At 47.8% G+C, this 16,009-nt stretch overlaps 1 protein-coding gene across 1 annotated transcript in view; it reads right to left on the bottom strand.

Annotated features, from left to right (window-relative positions):
• Positions 1-16,009, bottom strand: part of tbc1d1 (TBC1 (tre-2/USP6, BUB2, cdc16) domain family, member 1) — a 44,536-nt gene that overhangs the window by 11,144 nt on the left and 17,383 nt on the right. The window contains 10 exon segments of the mRNA XM_083693266.1: positions 5,649-5,858; positions 9,083-9,216; positions 10,876-11,148; positions 11,340-11,491; positions 11,607-11,726; positions 12,168-12,284; positions 12,751-12,842; positions 13,126-13,258; positions 13,386-13,490; positions 13,715-13,804. Coding sequence (XP_083549392.1) covers positions 5,649-5,858; positions 9,083-9,216; positions 10,876-11,148; positions 11,340-11,491; positions 11,607-11,726; positions 12,168-12,284; positions 12,751-12,842; positions 13,126-13,258; positions 13,386-13,490; positions 13,715-13,804 — 1,426 coding nt within the window.

Genomic DNA, 16,009 nt, shown 5'->3' with positions numbered 1-16,009 from the left:
TTATTCCCTCAAATTCAAGGACCCAACACAGCATACTTCGAGACACAGATCAAGGGTAATTACTGTTACAACACGGAGGCTTTACAGAAGCTCACAGACAACAATTAAAAAGAGAGAGAGGCTTGAATGTGTGAACACTTCTCAACTGTGCTGTGTTCCAGTGTTGGCAGACTACGTGGTCTCTTGTCTTCTCTAACACAGCAAAACAATATATTGTGTAAGATGAGCGATAGAGACAGAGACTTGTTTACTTGAGCTAAGTGACTCCTTGTTTATTTCATTAGCACCAACTTAACACAAAACATGTCACAGAGCAAAAACATGACCTTTTTTTCTTTTGTTTTCTTTCATGAACATGACCATGACCAAATGAATATATATATATATATATATATATATATATATATATATATATATATATATATATATATATATATATTAAAAAAAACACATGACCATAAATAAAATGTTTTGCAACAATAAAAAGATTAGATGAAAATGAATTGGATCACAATAAATAAAACATTTCCCCAACCATTGTGTTCTGGGGGTTGTTGGCCTTTTTGGTTCATTTGCTTTTGTTTGTTTTTGTTTTTTGAAATCATTCATTGAGTCGTGTTTTGCCCTTTCTCAAACTGTTAAAACAGTCCCCAACCCTTGCTTTTTGCTGCTATGCCCCTTCATTCACTTTTTCGTTGAGTAGTGTTTTTATTTCAGCTATTTGTGCTCTTCGGCAGCCTTTCTCAGGCTATTGAACTTGGCAACAGAAGTGAGGTTGCCTGTGTTCTCCGCTTTGAGTGCAAATTCGTCTGCTGAGGTCTCGAGAGTATTTGTCATCCGTCAGTCTTCCTTTCTTCCCTTTAAGTTAATCTATTTCATCTACACGGTCTTTTCTCTTTCTGTTTTGCAGATGTCACTGACATCAGCAGCAGTCTGTCAATGCACACTTTATGTATGCCACCCACAGCTCTTATGTGGTCAACTACAACATCTCTATGCTACGTATGAATCTTCTTTCAAGTTCTCCACTTCAATCTGCTGATTGATGAGAATCTGCACTCTACTGAGGCTTGCCCGTGACACAGAAAGAGGAGTTGGCGGCAAAGGCTCCATAGATTTCTGAGCTCTTTGCCCTTTGACATACAGTATACTCATGTAAAAATGTGTCCACGCTGACTTGGACAGGATCAAAGTTGACAAACGTTGTGTGTGTTGGGCCTGGACGATGCCATCAATAAAATGTGAGCATTCTCAAATGATGTCATCACAATCTTCTTCCTTCCCCCGATGACTGTTTACAAGACAGATCAGGGCCTTCTTCAATTTTGCTGTACTCAGTATCTTTCCATTTGTGCCTGCCATTTCCCTTGGATCCAAGAAAGAAAGATGCAAGACCAGAGAGTACTTCAAGGGAGATTTCTCAATGAGTTTGTTAACAGTTGTGAGCATACACTTCTTGCAAATGATTTTGAAGTCCATCAATGTTTTCTGTCCAATTTTCTTCCCTGCGGACTCACACAATTCTTCGAGTAACAAAGCCCAAGTCGCCCTATGAGGAGTCGATGTGATTGGATGACTGGCTTATCTCGACATCAAGACGTTTTTGAGGGGTCTTCGCAACTTCTCAACCTTTGAGTAAAATGACCAATTTACATTTGGTCCTACCATGGAGATCTGAACCATGTTTTTCTTTGGTAGATCTTCAGTGCTCTTCTCATAGACCGCTTTAAGGTCCAACGCGGTCGCATGCAGCCCCTGTGCACACATAGCTGGACTTTGTTGCCCTGCATGCAAAGGTCTTGGCTATTGCACTGTCTGGGAACATCGCTGAGAACAGCACACCTAAGAGTAAAAAAAGAAAAGAAAACGTGTGAACGTTTGTGTGTGTGCGGGCGCGTCACAGGGAGAGAACATGAAATAAATATGAAAACATAACATGTTCCTAAAAAGAATTTCCTGTTACAGGTGGCAGTTCATAAACCATGTCACTCACCCGTGCGTTCAACTAGAGTGGAAAGAGTAGTGAGACTCCATCATATTCAGACAATGTGTCCTCTTTGGGAACGCCAGTCATGACGGCCTGTCTTGAGGTGGTGAATGTGGTAGTAGTTGGTGATGTAGATGACGCTGACTTTTCCACATAGTTCAATAGAGTGGTAGCTGTAAGAAAATAAGTGTCATAATTAAGCAATAGGGTAAGAGAGGCCAACAGCAACATAGCCACGTTAATGTTAATTTACCCAACCAAGAAGAGATGGAATAATCTAGCTACGTAATTAACGTTAGTAACTAATTTAGTGTGGTTGTTATATTCCCTTCTATATGTTACCCGGGGTAGGACTTACCTGCTTTTAACTTGCGGAGTGCCGTCCTGAGTGATGCTCCAGCAGCATGTCCCGTCACAGCTGCTTCGCCCATGGCGTGAACTTTTATTGATTAGCTGCAGGCTCTGCATCGGGCTATATGGATGTCCCGCGGATCTTTAACAAGCTAGTATTTGTAAATGTCTTTGCTGAGCCACTAGTCCTGGAAATTACACTTTCCAGGCATAGCTGAAGGTTCGCTCAACGTTAGATTTCACGCTTGCTTGCCGCTGTTCAACCCGCATCGTTCGACTTCAATCGCTCATCCACGCACGTGACCGTCGCATTTTCTCGTGACAGGTGGCGCAGGTGGCGCGGAACGTAGCCTGTTTACGAACGTTTCACAATTTCAAAAACAACTTCAATTTCTATTCTTGCACAAAATCTATGAAGTCAAGCACTTTCAATGACCCATGTCTATTTATGTCTATTTTCAAAAACTTCCGAGGTCTTGATTTTTTGGACCCGTGAGAACTGTGCTCATCCCTAACCCTTTATCTTAACCCTCTCACCTTAATCCTAACCCTTTATCTTAACCCTCTCACCTTAATCCTAACCCTTTATCTTAACCCTCTCACCTTAATCCTAACCCCTTATCTTAACCCTCTCACCTTAATCCTAACCCTTTATCTTAACCCTCTCACCTTAATCCTAACCCTTTATCTTAACCCTCTCACCTTAATCCTAACCCTTTATCTTAACCCTCTCACCTTAATCCTAACCCCTGATCTTAACCCTCTCACCTTAATCCTAACCCTTTATCTTAACCCTCTCACCTTAATCCTAACCCTTTATCTTAACCCTCTCACCTTAATCCTAACCCTTTATCTTAACCCTCTCACCTTAATCCTAACCCTTTATCTTAACCCTCTCACCTTAATCCTAACCCTTTATCTTAACCCTCTCACCTTAATCCTAACCCTTTATCTCAACCCTCTCACCTTAATCCTAACCCTTTATCTTAACCCTCTCACCTTAATCCTAACCCTTTATCTTAACCCTCTCACCTTAATCCTAACCCTTTATCTTAACCCTCTCACCTTAATCCTAACCCTTTATCTTAACCCTCTCACCTTAATCCTAACCCTTTATCTTAACCCTCTCACCTTAATCCTAACCCCTGATCTTAACCCTCTCACCTTAATCCTAACCCCTGATCTTAACCCTCTCACCTTAATCCTAACCTCTCACCTTAACCCCTTAATATAACCCTAACCCCTTAATATAACCCTAACCCCTTAATATAACCCTAACCCCCCCCCCCACACACACACAGAGGACAGAGAGAGAGAGATGGACCGCGCCCAAAGACTAGAATAAAACCACACAATAACAGAAACCGACTGACACCACGGTCCTCCTTCTCCTCCAAGTTTACAATGAGAGAGAGAGATATGAATAGAACGAGGCAGGCCAGTTAGTCTCGACTCTTACGTCAATATTGACCCATATTCTCTCAGTCTACACCCTGCTCTAAAGGCTGCGGGGTGTGTGTGTGTGTGTGTGTGGGTGTGTGTGTGTGTGTGTGTGGTAGAGGTGACTGGAGAGCGAAGGGTGTGTATAGAGGATAGTGTGCACGTCTGTGTGTGTGTGTGTGTGTGTGTGTGTGTGTGTGTGTGTGTGTGTGGTAGAGATGACTGGAGAGCGAAGGGTGTGTATAGAGGATCTATACACACCCTTTGTCTGTGTGTGTGTTTTTGAGTGCAGACAGAGAAATGTGTAAGGGGGCTGTGTGTGTGTGTGTGTGGTACATGCTGAGACGAGGGAGAGCGAAGGGTGTGTATTGTGTGTGTTGAGGTGCCAAATAGGTCAGGTGTTGGGTGTAACCATGGGCAGATGGGCCTGGGCCAGGATCACACCCGCACGCACACACACACACACACAATATCTCTGGTTCTCTGCCCACACAAACCACACAGGTCAAAAAACATATACAGACACGCACACAGGTCTGAACACACACACACACACACAGGTCAAAAAATATAAGCAGAATATATACAGACACGCACACAGGCCTGAACACACACACACACACACACTCCCAGACTAAACTGACATATAGAGGGCAACCACACATTTCTGATGGATTAAGAAGCGAACTAGAGGTACAGTAGGAGTATTGTACAGTAGGAGGTGTTAGTACTGTATAAGGCGAGTGTGTGTGTACCTGTGTGTGGGTGTGTGTGTACCTGTGTGGGTGTGTGTGTACCTGTGTGGGCCTGTGGGCAGAGAGCCAGAGATGATCCGATACACACATTCCCTGTCAGACAGACTGACTTCAACAACAACCTTTCTAAACCCCCTCAGGGACACACACTGTTATCTCTCAGGAGGGAGCCCCTCGCTCAGCTCCTGCTCCGTGTGGGACAACCTGTGTGTGTATGTGTGTGTATGTATAAGACCTTGTGTGTGTGTGTGTGTGTGTGTGTGTGAGACGGTCGCAGCTACGCTCCGCCCGGGTCTGTGTTTGTTGTTGTGTGTGTTCTGTGTTTGTCTCCTCAATGTTGTGCAGCAGGCTCCACATGGTCCATGGTCCGAAGGCTCCGCCCACTTCCTGGTTGGTAGAAATTCCTATCTCCTGACTGGACCATGTTGATCCTACCCATTCCAATCAATCAGCCCAAGCCACATGGACTATAAAAAGTCTGTGTTCTGGAGCTGTGATAGCTCACCACCGTGTTTGTTTGATTCAGAGATCTTGTTTAGTGTGTTTAGTGCTCATCCATATTGAGCTATTTGTTGTTGTGCTGTGTGTGTGAGATTTTGAGGAGGTTTAGGGTTTTGAGAAACAGGTAAATGAAAAGTATTTCACTTTATATTATTGTCTATTCACTGATTCACATAAAGTCACCTTGTCACGTAGTTTGTTGTTAATGTTGGAGACACTAGGGCTAGTGTCGCCTGTGGGTTTATGTCCTTTTGTTTGAGAAGGTTGTTTAGTTAGTGAGGTTTTGGTTAGTGGTATTTACTTTTATTTAGCTCAGATAGGAGCAGGGACTCACTCTTTTTGGACTCACTCTATTTGTTTCTTTGATTTCCTCAGCGCCCATAGGGAATTTGCCTCCTTTTCTTTGTAGTTTGTAATATAAAGACATTGAAATTTTCTTGTCAATAAAGACCTTTAATTTTACCCACACCATCGGGTTTATGTTGCTTGTCTTTTCTCTAGCGAGCTAGGGTCGTAACAGTGTGTATATAAGACCATGTGCGTGCGCGTGTGTGTGTGTGTATAAGACCTTGTGTGTGTGTGTGTATATAAGACCGTGTGTGTGTGTGTGTTACCCTGTAGTTTCAGGTTCTCTCTCTCCATCCTCAGTAACAGGATCTGCTGCAGGATGGCTTTCCTCCACAGCTCTCGTAGCTCCGCCCCCCCCTTCCTCCTCCTCTCCTCTGGAACCACGCCCAGAAGCCCGTCTCCGCCCCCTCCTCCGCCCCCTCCTCCCACCTGGCCCAGAGACAACAGACCCGCATCCAGGCCCGAGTCCCCCCTGTCTGAGAGAGAGAGAGAGAGGGGGGGGGGGGGGGGGGGGGGAGAGATGGGTCAAGAGGGAGGGAAAGAAAGAGAGAGATTGATTACACAGTCAGAAACTCTCTTCAATGCTTTACATCCAAGAGGGTGAGTGTGTAAGTGTATACTTCAAGGAGAAGGGTAGGAAAGGCGAGGGGTCAGTTTGGAACTGGGCCACAGGCAGAAGCTGTAGCCTTTAGCTTCCTTTCAACTCATGAGAGGAGAGGTAGAGGTGAGGAACTGTTCCTGGCTGCTGGACCTCCTTCTCACGTCCACTTGAGATGACATCATAGAAACCCATCTGGGAGGAAACCATGACGGTGCGTAGAGAAGCGCTCTCTTTAACACAGTAAATAATACAGTCAAAACCAATGGTTCTGAAAAACGACAGAACCCTAGGCCTCAGAACCCCCCCCCCCCCAGATGATTAAAAAAAACATCACGTCTCACAACTTCATCCATTTGACCAGGAAGTTGGTTGTTAAAAAATGTGTCCAAAAAACCCACAAAAAACCACCTGACACGCATGCACACTGACAAATATTTGCACTGTTGAGAGGAAGTTAGCAAGTATTTCATTGTACAGTTTACAATCTGTATCCTGACTAATAAACGTCTGACACACACACACACACACACACACACACACACACACACACACACACACATCAGAAACCCATAGCGTAAGCAGGCGCATGGATCCATTGACTTAGCAGCGTTGCAGTTCAGTGTTTGTGTGACTCCACCCAAACTACAGGGTGGATCCCAAGGCTCAAAATACCCTGTTTTGTTTAGAGAAAGAAAACATTAAAAAAAATAACCTCTCCAGATACCCCTTTTTTTTTTTTCCCCCCCACACAACAAAAGATAGAGGTTGAGACATAGACATACACACACACACACACACACACACACACACAGCGATGTGTAGCTTTTACCAATGTATTACTCAGGAAAAATTAAAACACAAACACGCACACACACACACACACACACACACAAACACGCACACCATTGTGTTTGCTATGACTCTTCTCCAGCTGAAGCGTGTGTGTGTAATTATGTATGCTAGTGCAAATTGCTGCCAATGCGTGTTGAAACCAGCAGTCACTAAACACACACAGCACTTAGGAGGAACAAGAGACCTGCTATTTACATACACACACACACACACCAGAGAAGAGAGAGATGTGTTCTTTCAACAAACATAGACCGCTACACTGTGCAAACAATAGATGTCTTCAGACATGTTGAAGGGTGACCTGACAGAGACACAGACACACACACACACTCTGACGCACTTGACCACTGTGGCACCGTCCACTCCCTGAGCAAACACCCCGGCTCCACCAAAGCCAACGCCTAGCACACACACACACACACACACAGGGTCAACAAGGCTGGCGCTTTCCTGCAGCTCTGTCTGTGTAGGAACTGTCAACATGACCTTGAAAACACACACACACACACACACACACACACACACACACACACACACACACACCTCCATACATACATACATCCACACCCAAGGCCTCAAACAAACACAGTCACAGTCACAGAGACACACGCCACCACTTGACAATCCTAGGTGGAACGACCTGGCAGTAGATTTCCACCTAAAGCTCTCAATGTGACGAGAGCTGCCAGGATCCTCCTCCTGGGTTAGACACACAACCTTTATGGAACCAAGAACAAACGCACGCTTCCAAAGAAGTCGTTCGTGCTGAGTCACACATACTTTTTATTCAGTACGACACACACTTAAGCGTGACTAACCCTACCCAGTCCATCTGTCAACACTTGTCCATGCTGACAACACACGCACGCACGCACGCTCTCTCAAACACTCAACACACACACACACACACACACACACACACACACACACAGTGAGAAAAACAGAGGTGACGGAGAGATAAAAGAGAGATGGAGGGGAGGGGGAGAAAAACAGGGAGAACCAGCGAGGAGGAAGTAGATAATGTTTGACATGCCGAGACAGGAGAGAAGTGGAGCGCACGCACACACACACACACACACACACACAGCATGTAGGACGCACACACACACACAGCATGTAGGACACGCACACACACACACACACACACACACACAGCATGTAGGACGCACACACACACACAGCATGTAGGACGGATACACACACACAGCATGTAGGACACGCGCACACACACACACACACACACACACACACACACACACACACACACACACAGCATGTAGGACGCGCACACACACACAGCATGTAGGACGGATACACACACACAGCATGTAGGATACACACACACACAACATGTAGGACGCATACATACACACACATCATGTAGGACGCACGCGCACACACACACACAATCATGTAGGTATATAGTATATTCTAGGGCAGGTGAAGACCATCTCCACTAGTACAGTGAGGTAGAAAGAAGTCTCTCTCTCAAGCATGAGTGACACCAAGTGGAGAGGTCGCGTCACTACACCACTGACCAACACCTGCCAAGGCGCACCTGCATTTCTGGGCTGCCTATCCTAAAGCCTCGACATGTGTGTGCGTGCATGCATGTGTATGTTCGTGTGCGCTTGTGTGTGTTTACTGGTATCAGGTATAGGAAAAGATGGCACACATCCAACCATGTTAAAACATGCCTGCACACACACACACCTCACGGTCGCCCCCAAGGGATCTGGTCTCAAGACGATCTTATCTGTCTGTTCATACATAACACACGCGATGCTGTACGGGTGTGTCCACTGGAATGTTGGGTGGGATTGGGTGGTTGACTTGTTCATCAACGCCTAATGAGGAGGGAGGAGCCGAGGGCAGCGGAGCAGAGCAGCTTTTTCTTCAAGAGGAGGATGGAAGTCTGTGTGTGTGTGTGGGAGTGTGTGTGTGGGAGTGTGTGTGTGGGAGTGTGTGTGTGGGAGTGTGTGTGTGGGAGTGTGTGTGTGGGAGTGTGTGTGTGGGAGTGAGTGTGTGTGTGGGAGTGTGTGTGTGGGAGTGAGTGTGTGTGTGGGAGTGTGTGTGTGGGAGTGTGTGTGTGGGAGTGTGTGTGTGGGAGTGTGTGTGTGGGAGTGTGTGTGTGGGAGTGAGTGTGTGTGTGGGAGTGTGTGTGTGGGAGTGTGTGTGTGGGAGTGTGTGTGTGGGAGTGTGTGTGTGGGAGTGTGTGTGTGGGAGTGAGTGTGTGTGTGTTCTTACCAGGCGCCTCAGGGTTCTTCTGCGGAGTAGCGACGCGGAGGAAGATCTGTTGTCTCCAGGAGTGTCTGTGGCTGCGGAGGGGGCTGTCCCCCACCACACACACCGCGCCTGGGCTGGAGAGGGCCGCCACGTCACTGGAACACACACACACACACACACACACACACGCATAAAATCTATCAATATGGACAGTACTAACACACATTCATTTCGAGGCACAAACTACACTGACTGAACAGAGCTGCCACATCTCACACACACACACACACACAAACATACCAGACACACACACCACACACACACACACACACACACACACACACACACACACACACACACACAACCAATGTGCAAGTAAGTAAGTTGCCTTGTGTGGCTGAAGGGCCCTGTTTCTGTAGCGTGAGGCAGCTTGATGTACAAGTACTCCCCCTGGAGTCCATCTCCATGTTTGGAGTCTTTGGTTTCAGCCGTGGGATGGAACCCTCAACCTTCTGATCACAGGGTAACGCTCCAACCACAAGGACACTGAGTCACTATTCTTTAGGTCTGAGGAGCTTGTGTTTAAGCAGTATTCATATGTGTGTGTTTGTGTGTGTGTGTGTGTGTGTGTGGGGTGTGGTGTGTGTACAATGCGGTGTGTGGTGTGTATATTTGTGTTTGTGTGGGTGTGGTGTGGTGTGTATATTTGTGTTTGTGTGTGTGGTGTGTGGTGTGTGTGCGGTGTGTGAGTGATGAAGTTGACGGGCCTGAGAAAGTTGACAGGCCTGTGTGTGTGTGTGTGTGTGTGTGTGTGTGTGTGTGTGTGTGTGTGTGTGTACCTGCTCCGCAAGTCACAGGTATCATTCTCGTGGACGGGGGCCAGAAGTCTGAGGAAGTTTGGGACAGAGGAGGAGTAGTGGAGACGAGCTCTCAGACCACCCAGAGGACTGAGGGAGGGAGGGGGGGGGAGGGAGGGAGGGGGGGGGGGGGGGGGGAGGGAGAGATAGATAGAGAAATGGATGGAGTGATAAAAAAGGGCAAGAGGGAAAAGAAACAGAAAACACATGGAATCGAAGGAAAAAATAGTGAAAAGTAATAATAAGGTCCTTAAGTGTCAGGAACGGAAAGAACATCGTCACAAACACAAACAAATGAAGACATTAAAAACAGAGAGAAAGGAGAAACAATGGGAGAAAAGGAGGGATGAAGGCGCTCACCTTCGCTTGGCCAGACGACTCCCGGTAGAGGGGGATGAGGGGCGATGAGAGAGGAGAGGAGAGGGGGATGAGGGGAGAGGAAGAGCAGGAGGAAGAGCAGGGTCTGCTGAAATCCGTCTAGCCGGTGAGAGAGAGGCAGGAAGGAGAAAAGGAGGAGGGGAAAGGAGAACGACCACAAACAAAACAATGGGAGAGAAGAAAGAAGGAGAAAGAAAGAAAGAAAGAGTGGAACAGAGAGGAAGTCAACCCTCAGAGGGCCTGAACAGGAAGTGCCATATTTCTAACAGGAAGTTGATAGGCCTGTGTGTGTGTGGGTGTGTGTATGTGTGTGTGTGTGTGTGTGTGTCTCTGTGGATTTAGCTGGAAAGTACAGAGTGGCCCATTGAAAGAGGAAACCGAACAAGGCTAAAATCCTCAAAACAGTCCCGGATCAAAACTGAAAGGGAAGACACTCTCTTTCTTTCTGTCTTTAATGTTTGTTGATCAGATCCATCCCTATTCACACAACACACTCACACTCACACTCACACTCACACTCACACTCACACTCACACTCACACTCACACACTCTCACACACTCTCACTCACACTCCTTACTTGCTCTGGTGCGGCGTGTCCGTGCTGACAGAGTAGTGTCGTACCAGCTTGGGCTTGGTGGCAGCGGTAGGATCCTGCGGGGAGTGTGTGAGTGTGTGTAGCGGGGAGTCGTCGGCCGAGGAGGGGGTGGGGGGGTGGCTGAACGTGTTGGCCCGCCGGCGGAAGCCCGGAGCGTGTGTGTCGCGAGACGGAGAGAGGGAGGCGGAGGAGGGGGAGGGGGAGAGGGTGAAGGAGGTGTTCAGGCATTTGAGGTCTCCGGTTGAGTTGTGTGACCTGCACAGAGAAATAACAATCAATAATAATAATAATAATAATAATAATAATAATAATAATAAGCACAAACTGGCTGCCAGTTAATTTCAAATCAATGTAGGATTTCTGTATATAAAAGAATCATAAGACTTGTTGAAAAGAGTATGTGTGTGTGTGTGTGCGCGAGTGTGTAAGTGTGTGTGTGTGTGTACCTGAGAGGGCTGGTGGGGCGGAGGGGGGAGGAGAGGGGGTCCTCTAGAGAGGGGTGGTCCTGGCCGCTGCTGTTGAGTGTGGAGTTGGACGAGCTGCTGTCCCCTCCTTCACTCTCCGTCTCCCTCTGGGGCCCCCTGGTCTTGTTGCTGCCCTGAGGAGAGACACACACACACACACACACACGTTTAATACATGTTAACACACACACACACACACTTAAGACTGATGGTACAGGTGCTACAATGAACACCCCCCCCCCCCCCTACCTTCCAGATGCCCTCCAGAGACTCAGTGAGGGAGCGTTTGGCTCTGGTCTTGAACTGCTCCAGACGCTGGCGACTGCTGCTCTGCTGGGCCTCAGCTGGGACTGGAGGATCCTCACATACCTACACACACACACACACACACACACACACACACACACACAGAGAGGGAAGGAAGGAGAGAGGGAGAGACAGAGGGATGAAATAAGTGACTGGATGGATAGAGGGATGGACAGTAGGGCGGTCTAGAGGCAGGGACGGAGGGAACGATGAAAGGGTAAATCAATAGAGGGAGAATACATCCAGGAGATGGAGACAGAGAGACTTCTAATAGAGTGATATAGACTGATACTGGAGGGGCCTGGTCAAGGGAGGGAGGGAGGGAGGGAGGGAGGATAGAGGGGTGAAGGGTTACTCAATTCACTGGATTATCAACCATGAGTTTCCCAATATATTGAATGAATTTAGTTGAGTAGCTGAAGGAGAGGCAGGGAAACAGTTTGATGGATGGAGAGACTGAGAACGAGAGAGAGAGAAAGGGGGAGTAATGCAGGGGTAGGGCACCTGTTTAGTGTCCCCAGGGTGTGTGTGTTGGTGAGTCTTCTGCTTCTCCTCGTACAGGGCTCTCAGGCTGGCCATCACTCGTTCATTCTCCTCCTGTTCCGTCTTGGGACGCGCCCTCTACACACACACACACACACACACACACACACACACACACACACACACGTCATACACACACTGATCAGAAAAACCCATACAGTGTAAGCAGACACATGCATCCATTGACTTGAGTCAGTGAGCAGCTGTGCAGTTCAGTCACACCACCACCAGATGGCAGTCTAACCCTGGACTTGAGTACAAGACCCAACATCCTCTGCCCTCGTCCACACACCGGATCTGGATGTACTGGATAGGTGAAAGCAAGATGGTCGAGCATCATGGATACGTTTCAGATGTGTGTGTGTGTGTGTGTGTGTGTGTGTGTGTGGGTGGGGGGGAGTTATCATATTTGGGGAATGACACACCGATGAGATAGGGAGGTGGACCAACAGGTTTCACTATCACACCGAAACTCCAGGGCAGCTAACTAAAGAATTATCGTAGGCCCGCCCCCCCCCCCCCCCCTCCCACACACACACACTACCATAGTGATCTCGAACACAGAAGCTTGCTCCTGGTTGTCTAGGGAGGCCAGATGTTTCTGCAGCTCCAACTTGGCCTTAGAGGGATGCAGACCTGGAGACAACAGAACACACACACACACACACACACACACACACGTACAATATCAGAATAAACACATGCATACAAAATCATAAACACATGGATATCGCACATGTGCGCTCGCGCGCACACACACACTTGACCTGGTTAAGCTGCAGATATCGGACAGTAAATAAGTAAAAACCACACACAAAATCACACACACAACGATAAACACATCCTAGCACAGTGGTATTCACAGTGATGACAGGTGAGGGACAGGGTTTTGACACGACCGGGGGCGCCAGTTTCCTACCTTCTATCCTCTCACACAGCCTGTGGAGCTGCTGCATTGGGCAACTGTCACACTGCTGGCTCTGGGTCCTCACGCTCTGCTGCAGGGCGGCCACAGAGAACGCCTGCTTCAATGTCAGCATCATCTCATCCACCTGGGACAAGTGGGCACAGTCACACTTCTTTTCAGCACTCATCCATCCTTCCCTCCATCCCTCCCTCCCTCAATCCCTCCTTCCTTCTCTCCCTCCCTCCCTCCTTCTCGTGATCTCCCTCCCTCACCAGAGCTTCGTCAGTGCACTGGAAGACGTAGCAGACGAAGTGGCAGCTCCCTCCATCCACCGTCTCCCTGCAGATGAAGCCAAAGTGGTCCACATGACGAATCCCCTACAGAGGGAGAGAGGGGGAGAGAGAGGAAGAGGGAGAGAGACAGAGAGGGAGAGGGAGGGGATTATATATTGGTAGTGGCCTAGATAGGTCTTCAAAACTGATAAAACAGACGTGTTTGCATAATGTGTGCTTGGATTAGAAATAATCCAATTCACTAAACACGATTTGTTTTCACACTACTGTACACACTACTGTACATGCATGGAGACACACGCACGCACCTGTGAGCAGAAGGAGATTTCTTTGAAGCTCTTCTCGATGGCCACCTTCTTAGTGTCTGGACTGACCAAGAAGATCTGAGACCTCCCCACCTGGAACACACACAGATAACACTGGAGTTAGAGTACTCTCTCTCTCTCTGTGTGTGTGTGTGTGTGTGTGTGTGTGTGTGTGTGTGTGTGAGTGAGAGAGAGAGATAGAGAACAAGGGGGAGAGAGAGAGAGGCAGAGGGGATGAGAGAACGAGGGAGAGAGAGAGGGGGGGAGAGAGAGAGAGAGTGTGTGTGTGTAAGTCTCTGGTCTGTTAAACAGGCTTGTGGGCTGAGGAGTGTGTGTGTAAGAGTGATGTCATGGCTGAGGCAGCATTTCTGACTCACCAGTCACCATGTCTGAATGAGAGTCTGATGGTAGAAGCACACACACACAGACACACACACAGACACACACACACACACAGACACACACAGACACACATTTTGCGATAGCTTTCTTTACGTCATGACTAGGGATATCACTTTGTATAGATCTGCTTTAACCCATCACTCTCCTCAACTCTGTTCAGATCTACTTTAACCTACCTACCCACCCTGTTCAGATCTACTTTAACCAACCCACCCTGTCCAGATGTACCTTAACCTACCCACCCTGTCCAGATCTACTTTAACCTACCCACCCTGTTCAGATCTACTTTAACCAACCCACCCTGTCCAGATGTACCTTAACCTACCCACCCTGTCCAGATCTACTTTAACCTACCCACCCTGTTCAGATCTACTTTAACCAACCCACCCTGTCCAGATGTACCTTAACCTACCCACCCTGTCCAGATGTACCTTAACCTACCCACCCTGTCCAGATCTACTTTAACCTACCCACCCTGTTCAGATCTACTTTAACCTACCAACCCTGTCCAGATCTACTTTAACCTACCCACCCTGTCCAGAACTACTTTAACCTACCCACCCCGTTCAGATCTACTTTAACCTACCCACCCCGTTCAGATCTACTTTAACCTACCCACCCTGTCCAGATCTACTTTAACCTACCCACCCCGTTCAGATCTACTTTAACCTACCCACCCCGTTCAGATCTACTTTAACCTACCCACCCTGTTCAGATCTACTTTAACCTACCCACCCCGTTCAGATCTACTTTAACCTACCCACCCCGTTCAGATCTACTTTAATCTACCCACCCTGTCCAGATCTACTTTAACCTACCCACCCCGTTCAGATCTGCATTTGTGTGGTTTGCGATGGTGTGAAAAGAGAAGAAGAGATGGTGTGAAATCTTCTTCAGACTGAGAGAGTAGTGGAAGGTTTTATTCTAGAACCATGAAGGCTCTACTCATGGATTCTAGGTCTGACTAAGTATAGGTCAGTTTCTTCCATTTCTTCTTTGTCATTCATTCACTCGGTTCCCTTATCTTCCAGGGAATGCCCAGTGTGTGTGTGTGTATGTATATGTGTGTGTGTGTATGTATGTGTGTGTGTGTGTGAGTCAACGGTCTCATCTGAAGGGGTCTTTCCAACTCACTACATTGCTCACCGTCAGTTCGTGAGTGACATCATGCCTTTAAACTGCCTCGTTGCGCCCCCGCGCCCCCCCCCTCGTTTGGAGTGTTCTCTGGAGGACACACGTCCACCTCTCCACTGTGTTCCCTTCCTTCTCCCATCACTCTCCTCTCCTCCTCCTTCACTCAAACGACATCAGTACCACCATCATCATCATCCTCACCATTTAAAAGGAGAACTGAAAGAGGGGGGGTGGGGGGTGGGTGACTAAACGAAAAAGTAGAAGCACATTTTGGGTGAATGATGTCATAAAGATGAGGTAATGGCGTGTCTATCGTCCCTAGCGACAACAGGATGTGGAGAAGTGAATAATAATCTCTCTCTCTCTGCTGCGATGGACAGAAACCCCCTCTGCTTCCTGTGCCAGTGTTGACCAGTTCCTGTCTGGAGAAGAAACAGGAAGGCTGGCGATGGTGGTGGTGGTGGTGGGGGTCACTAAGGTCATATAGAAGTCAATTAGTGTGGGGTGATGACCATGTATGTACCGGTGAACCATTGGGATAAGCCCAGGGACGTGCTGAGTCATAGGGAGTAGTTTGCTTGTGTGTGTGTGTGTGTGTGTTGTATGGTCCTCGTTCAGTCTCCTCTATCCGACTGAAAGCTGGGGCTCTCACTAAAGCCAAGCAAGCCTCGTTCCCAGTCTCTCTCTCCCCCCCTCTCTCTCCCCCCCTCCCTCTCTATCTCTCCCTCCCTCTCTATCTCTCCCTCCCTCTCTCTGAAGTGG

Source organism: Argentina silus (assembly GCF_951799395.1).
Source record: "Argentina silus genome assembly, chromosome: 21".
Classification (NCBI taxonomy): Eukaryota; Metazoa; Chordata; class Actinopteri; order Argentiniformes; family Argentinidae; genus Argentina; species Argentina silus.
The sequence above is the reverse complement of the archived record's forward strand: the minus strand, read 5'-3'. Positions and strand labels throughout refer to the sequence as shown.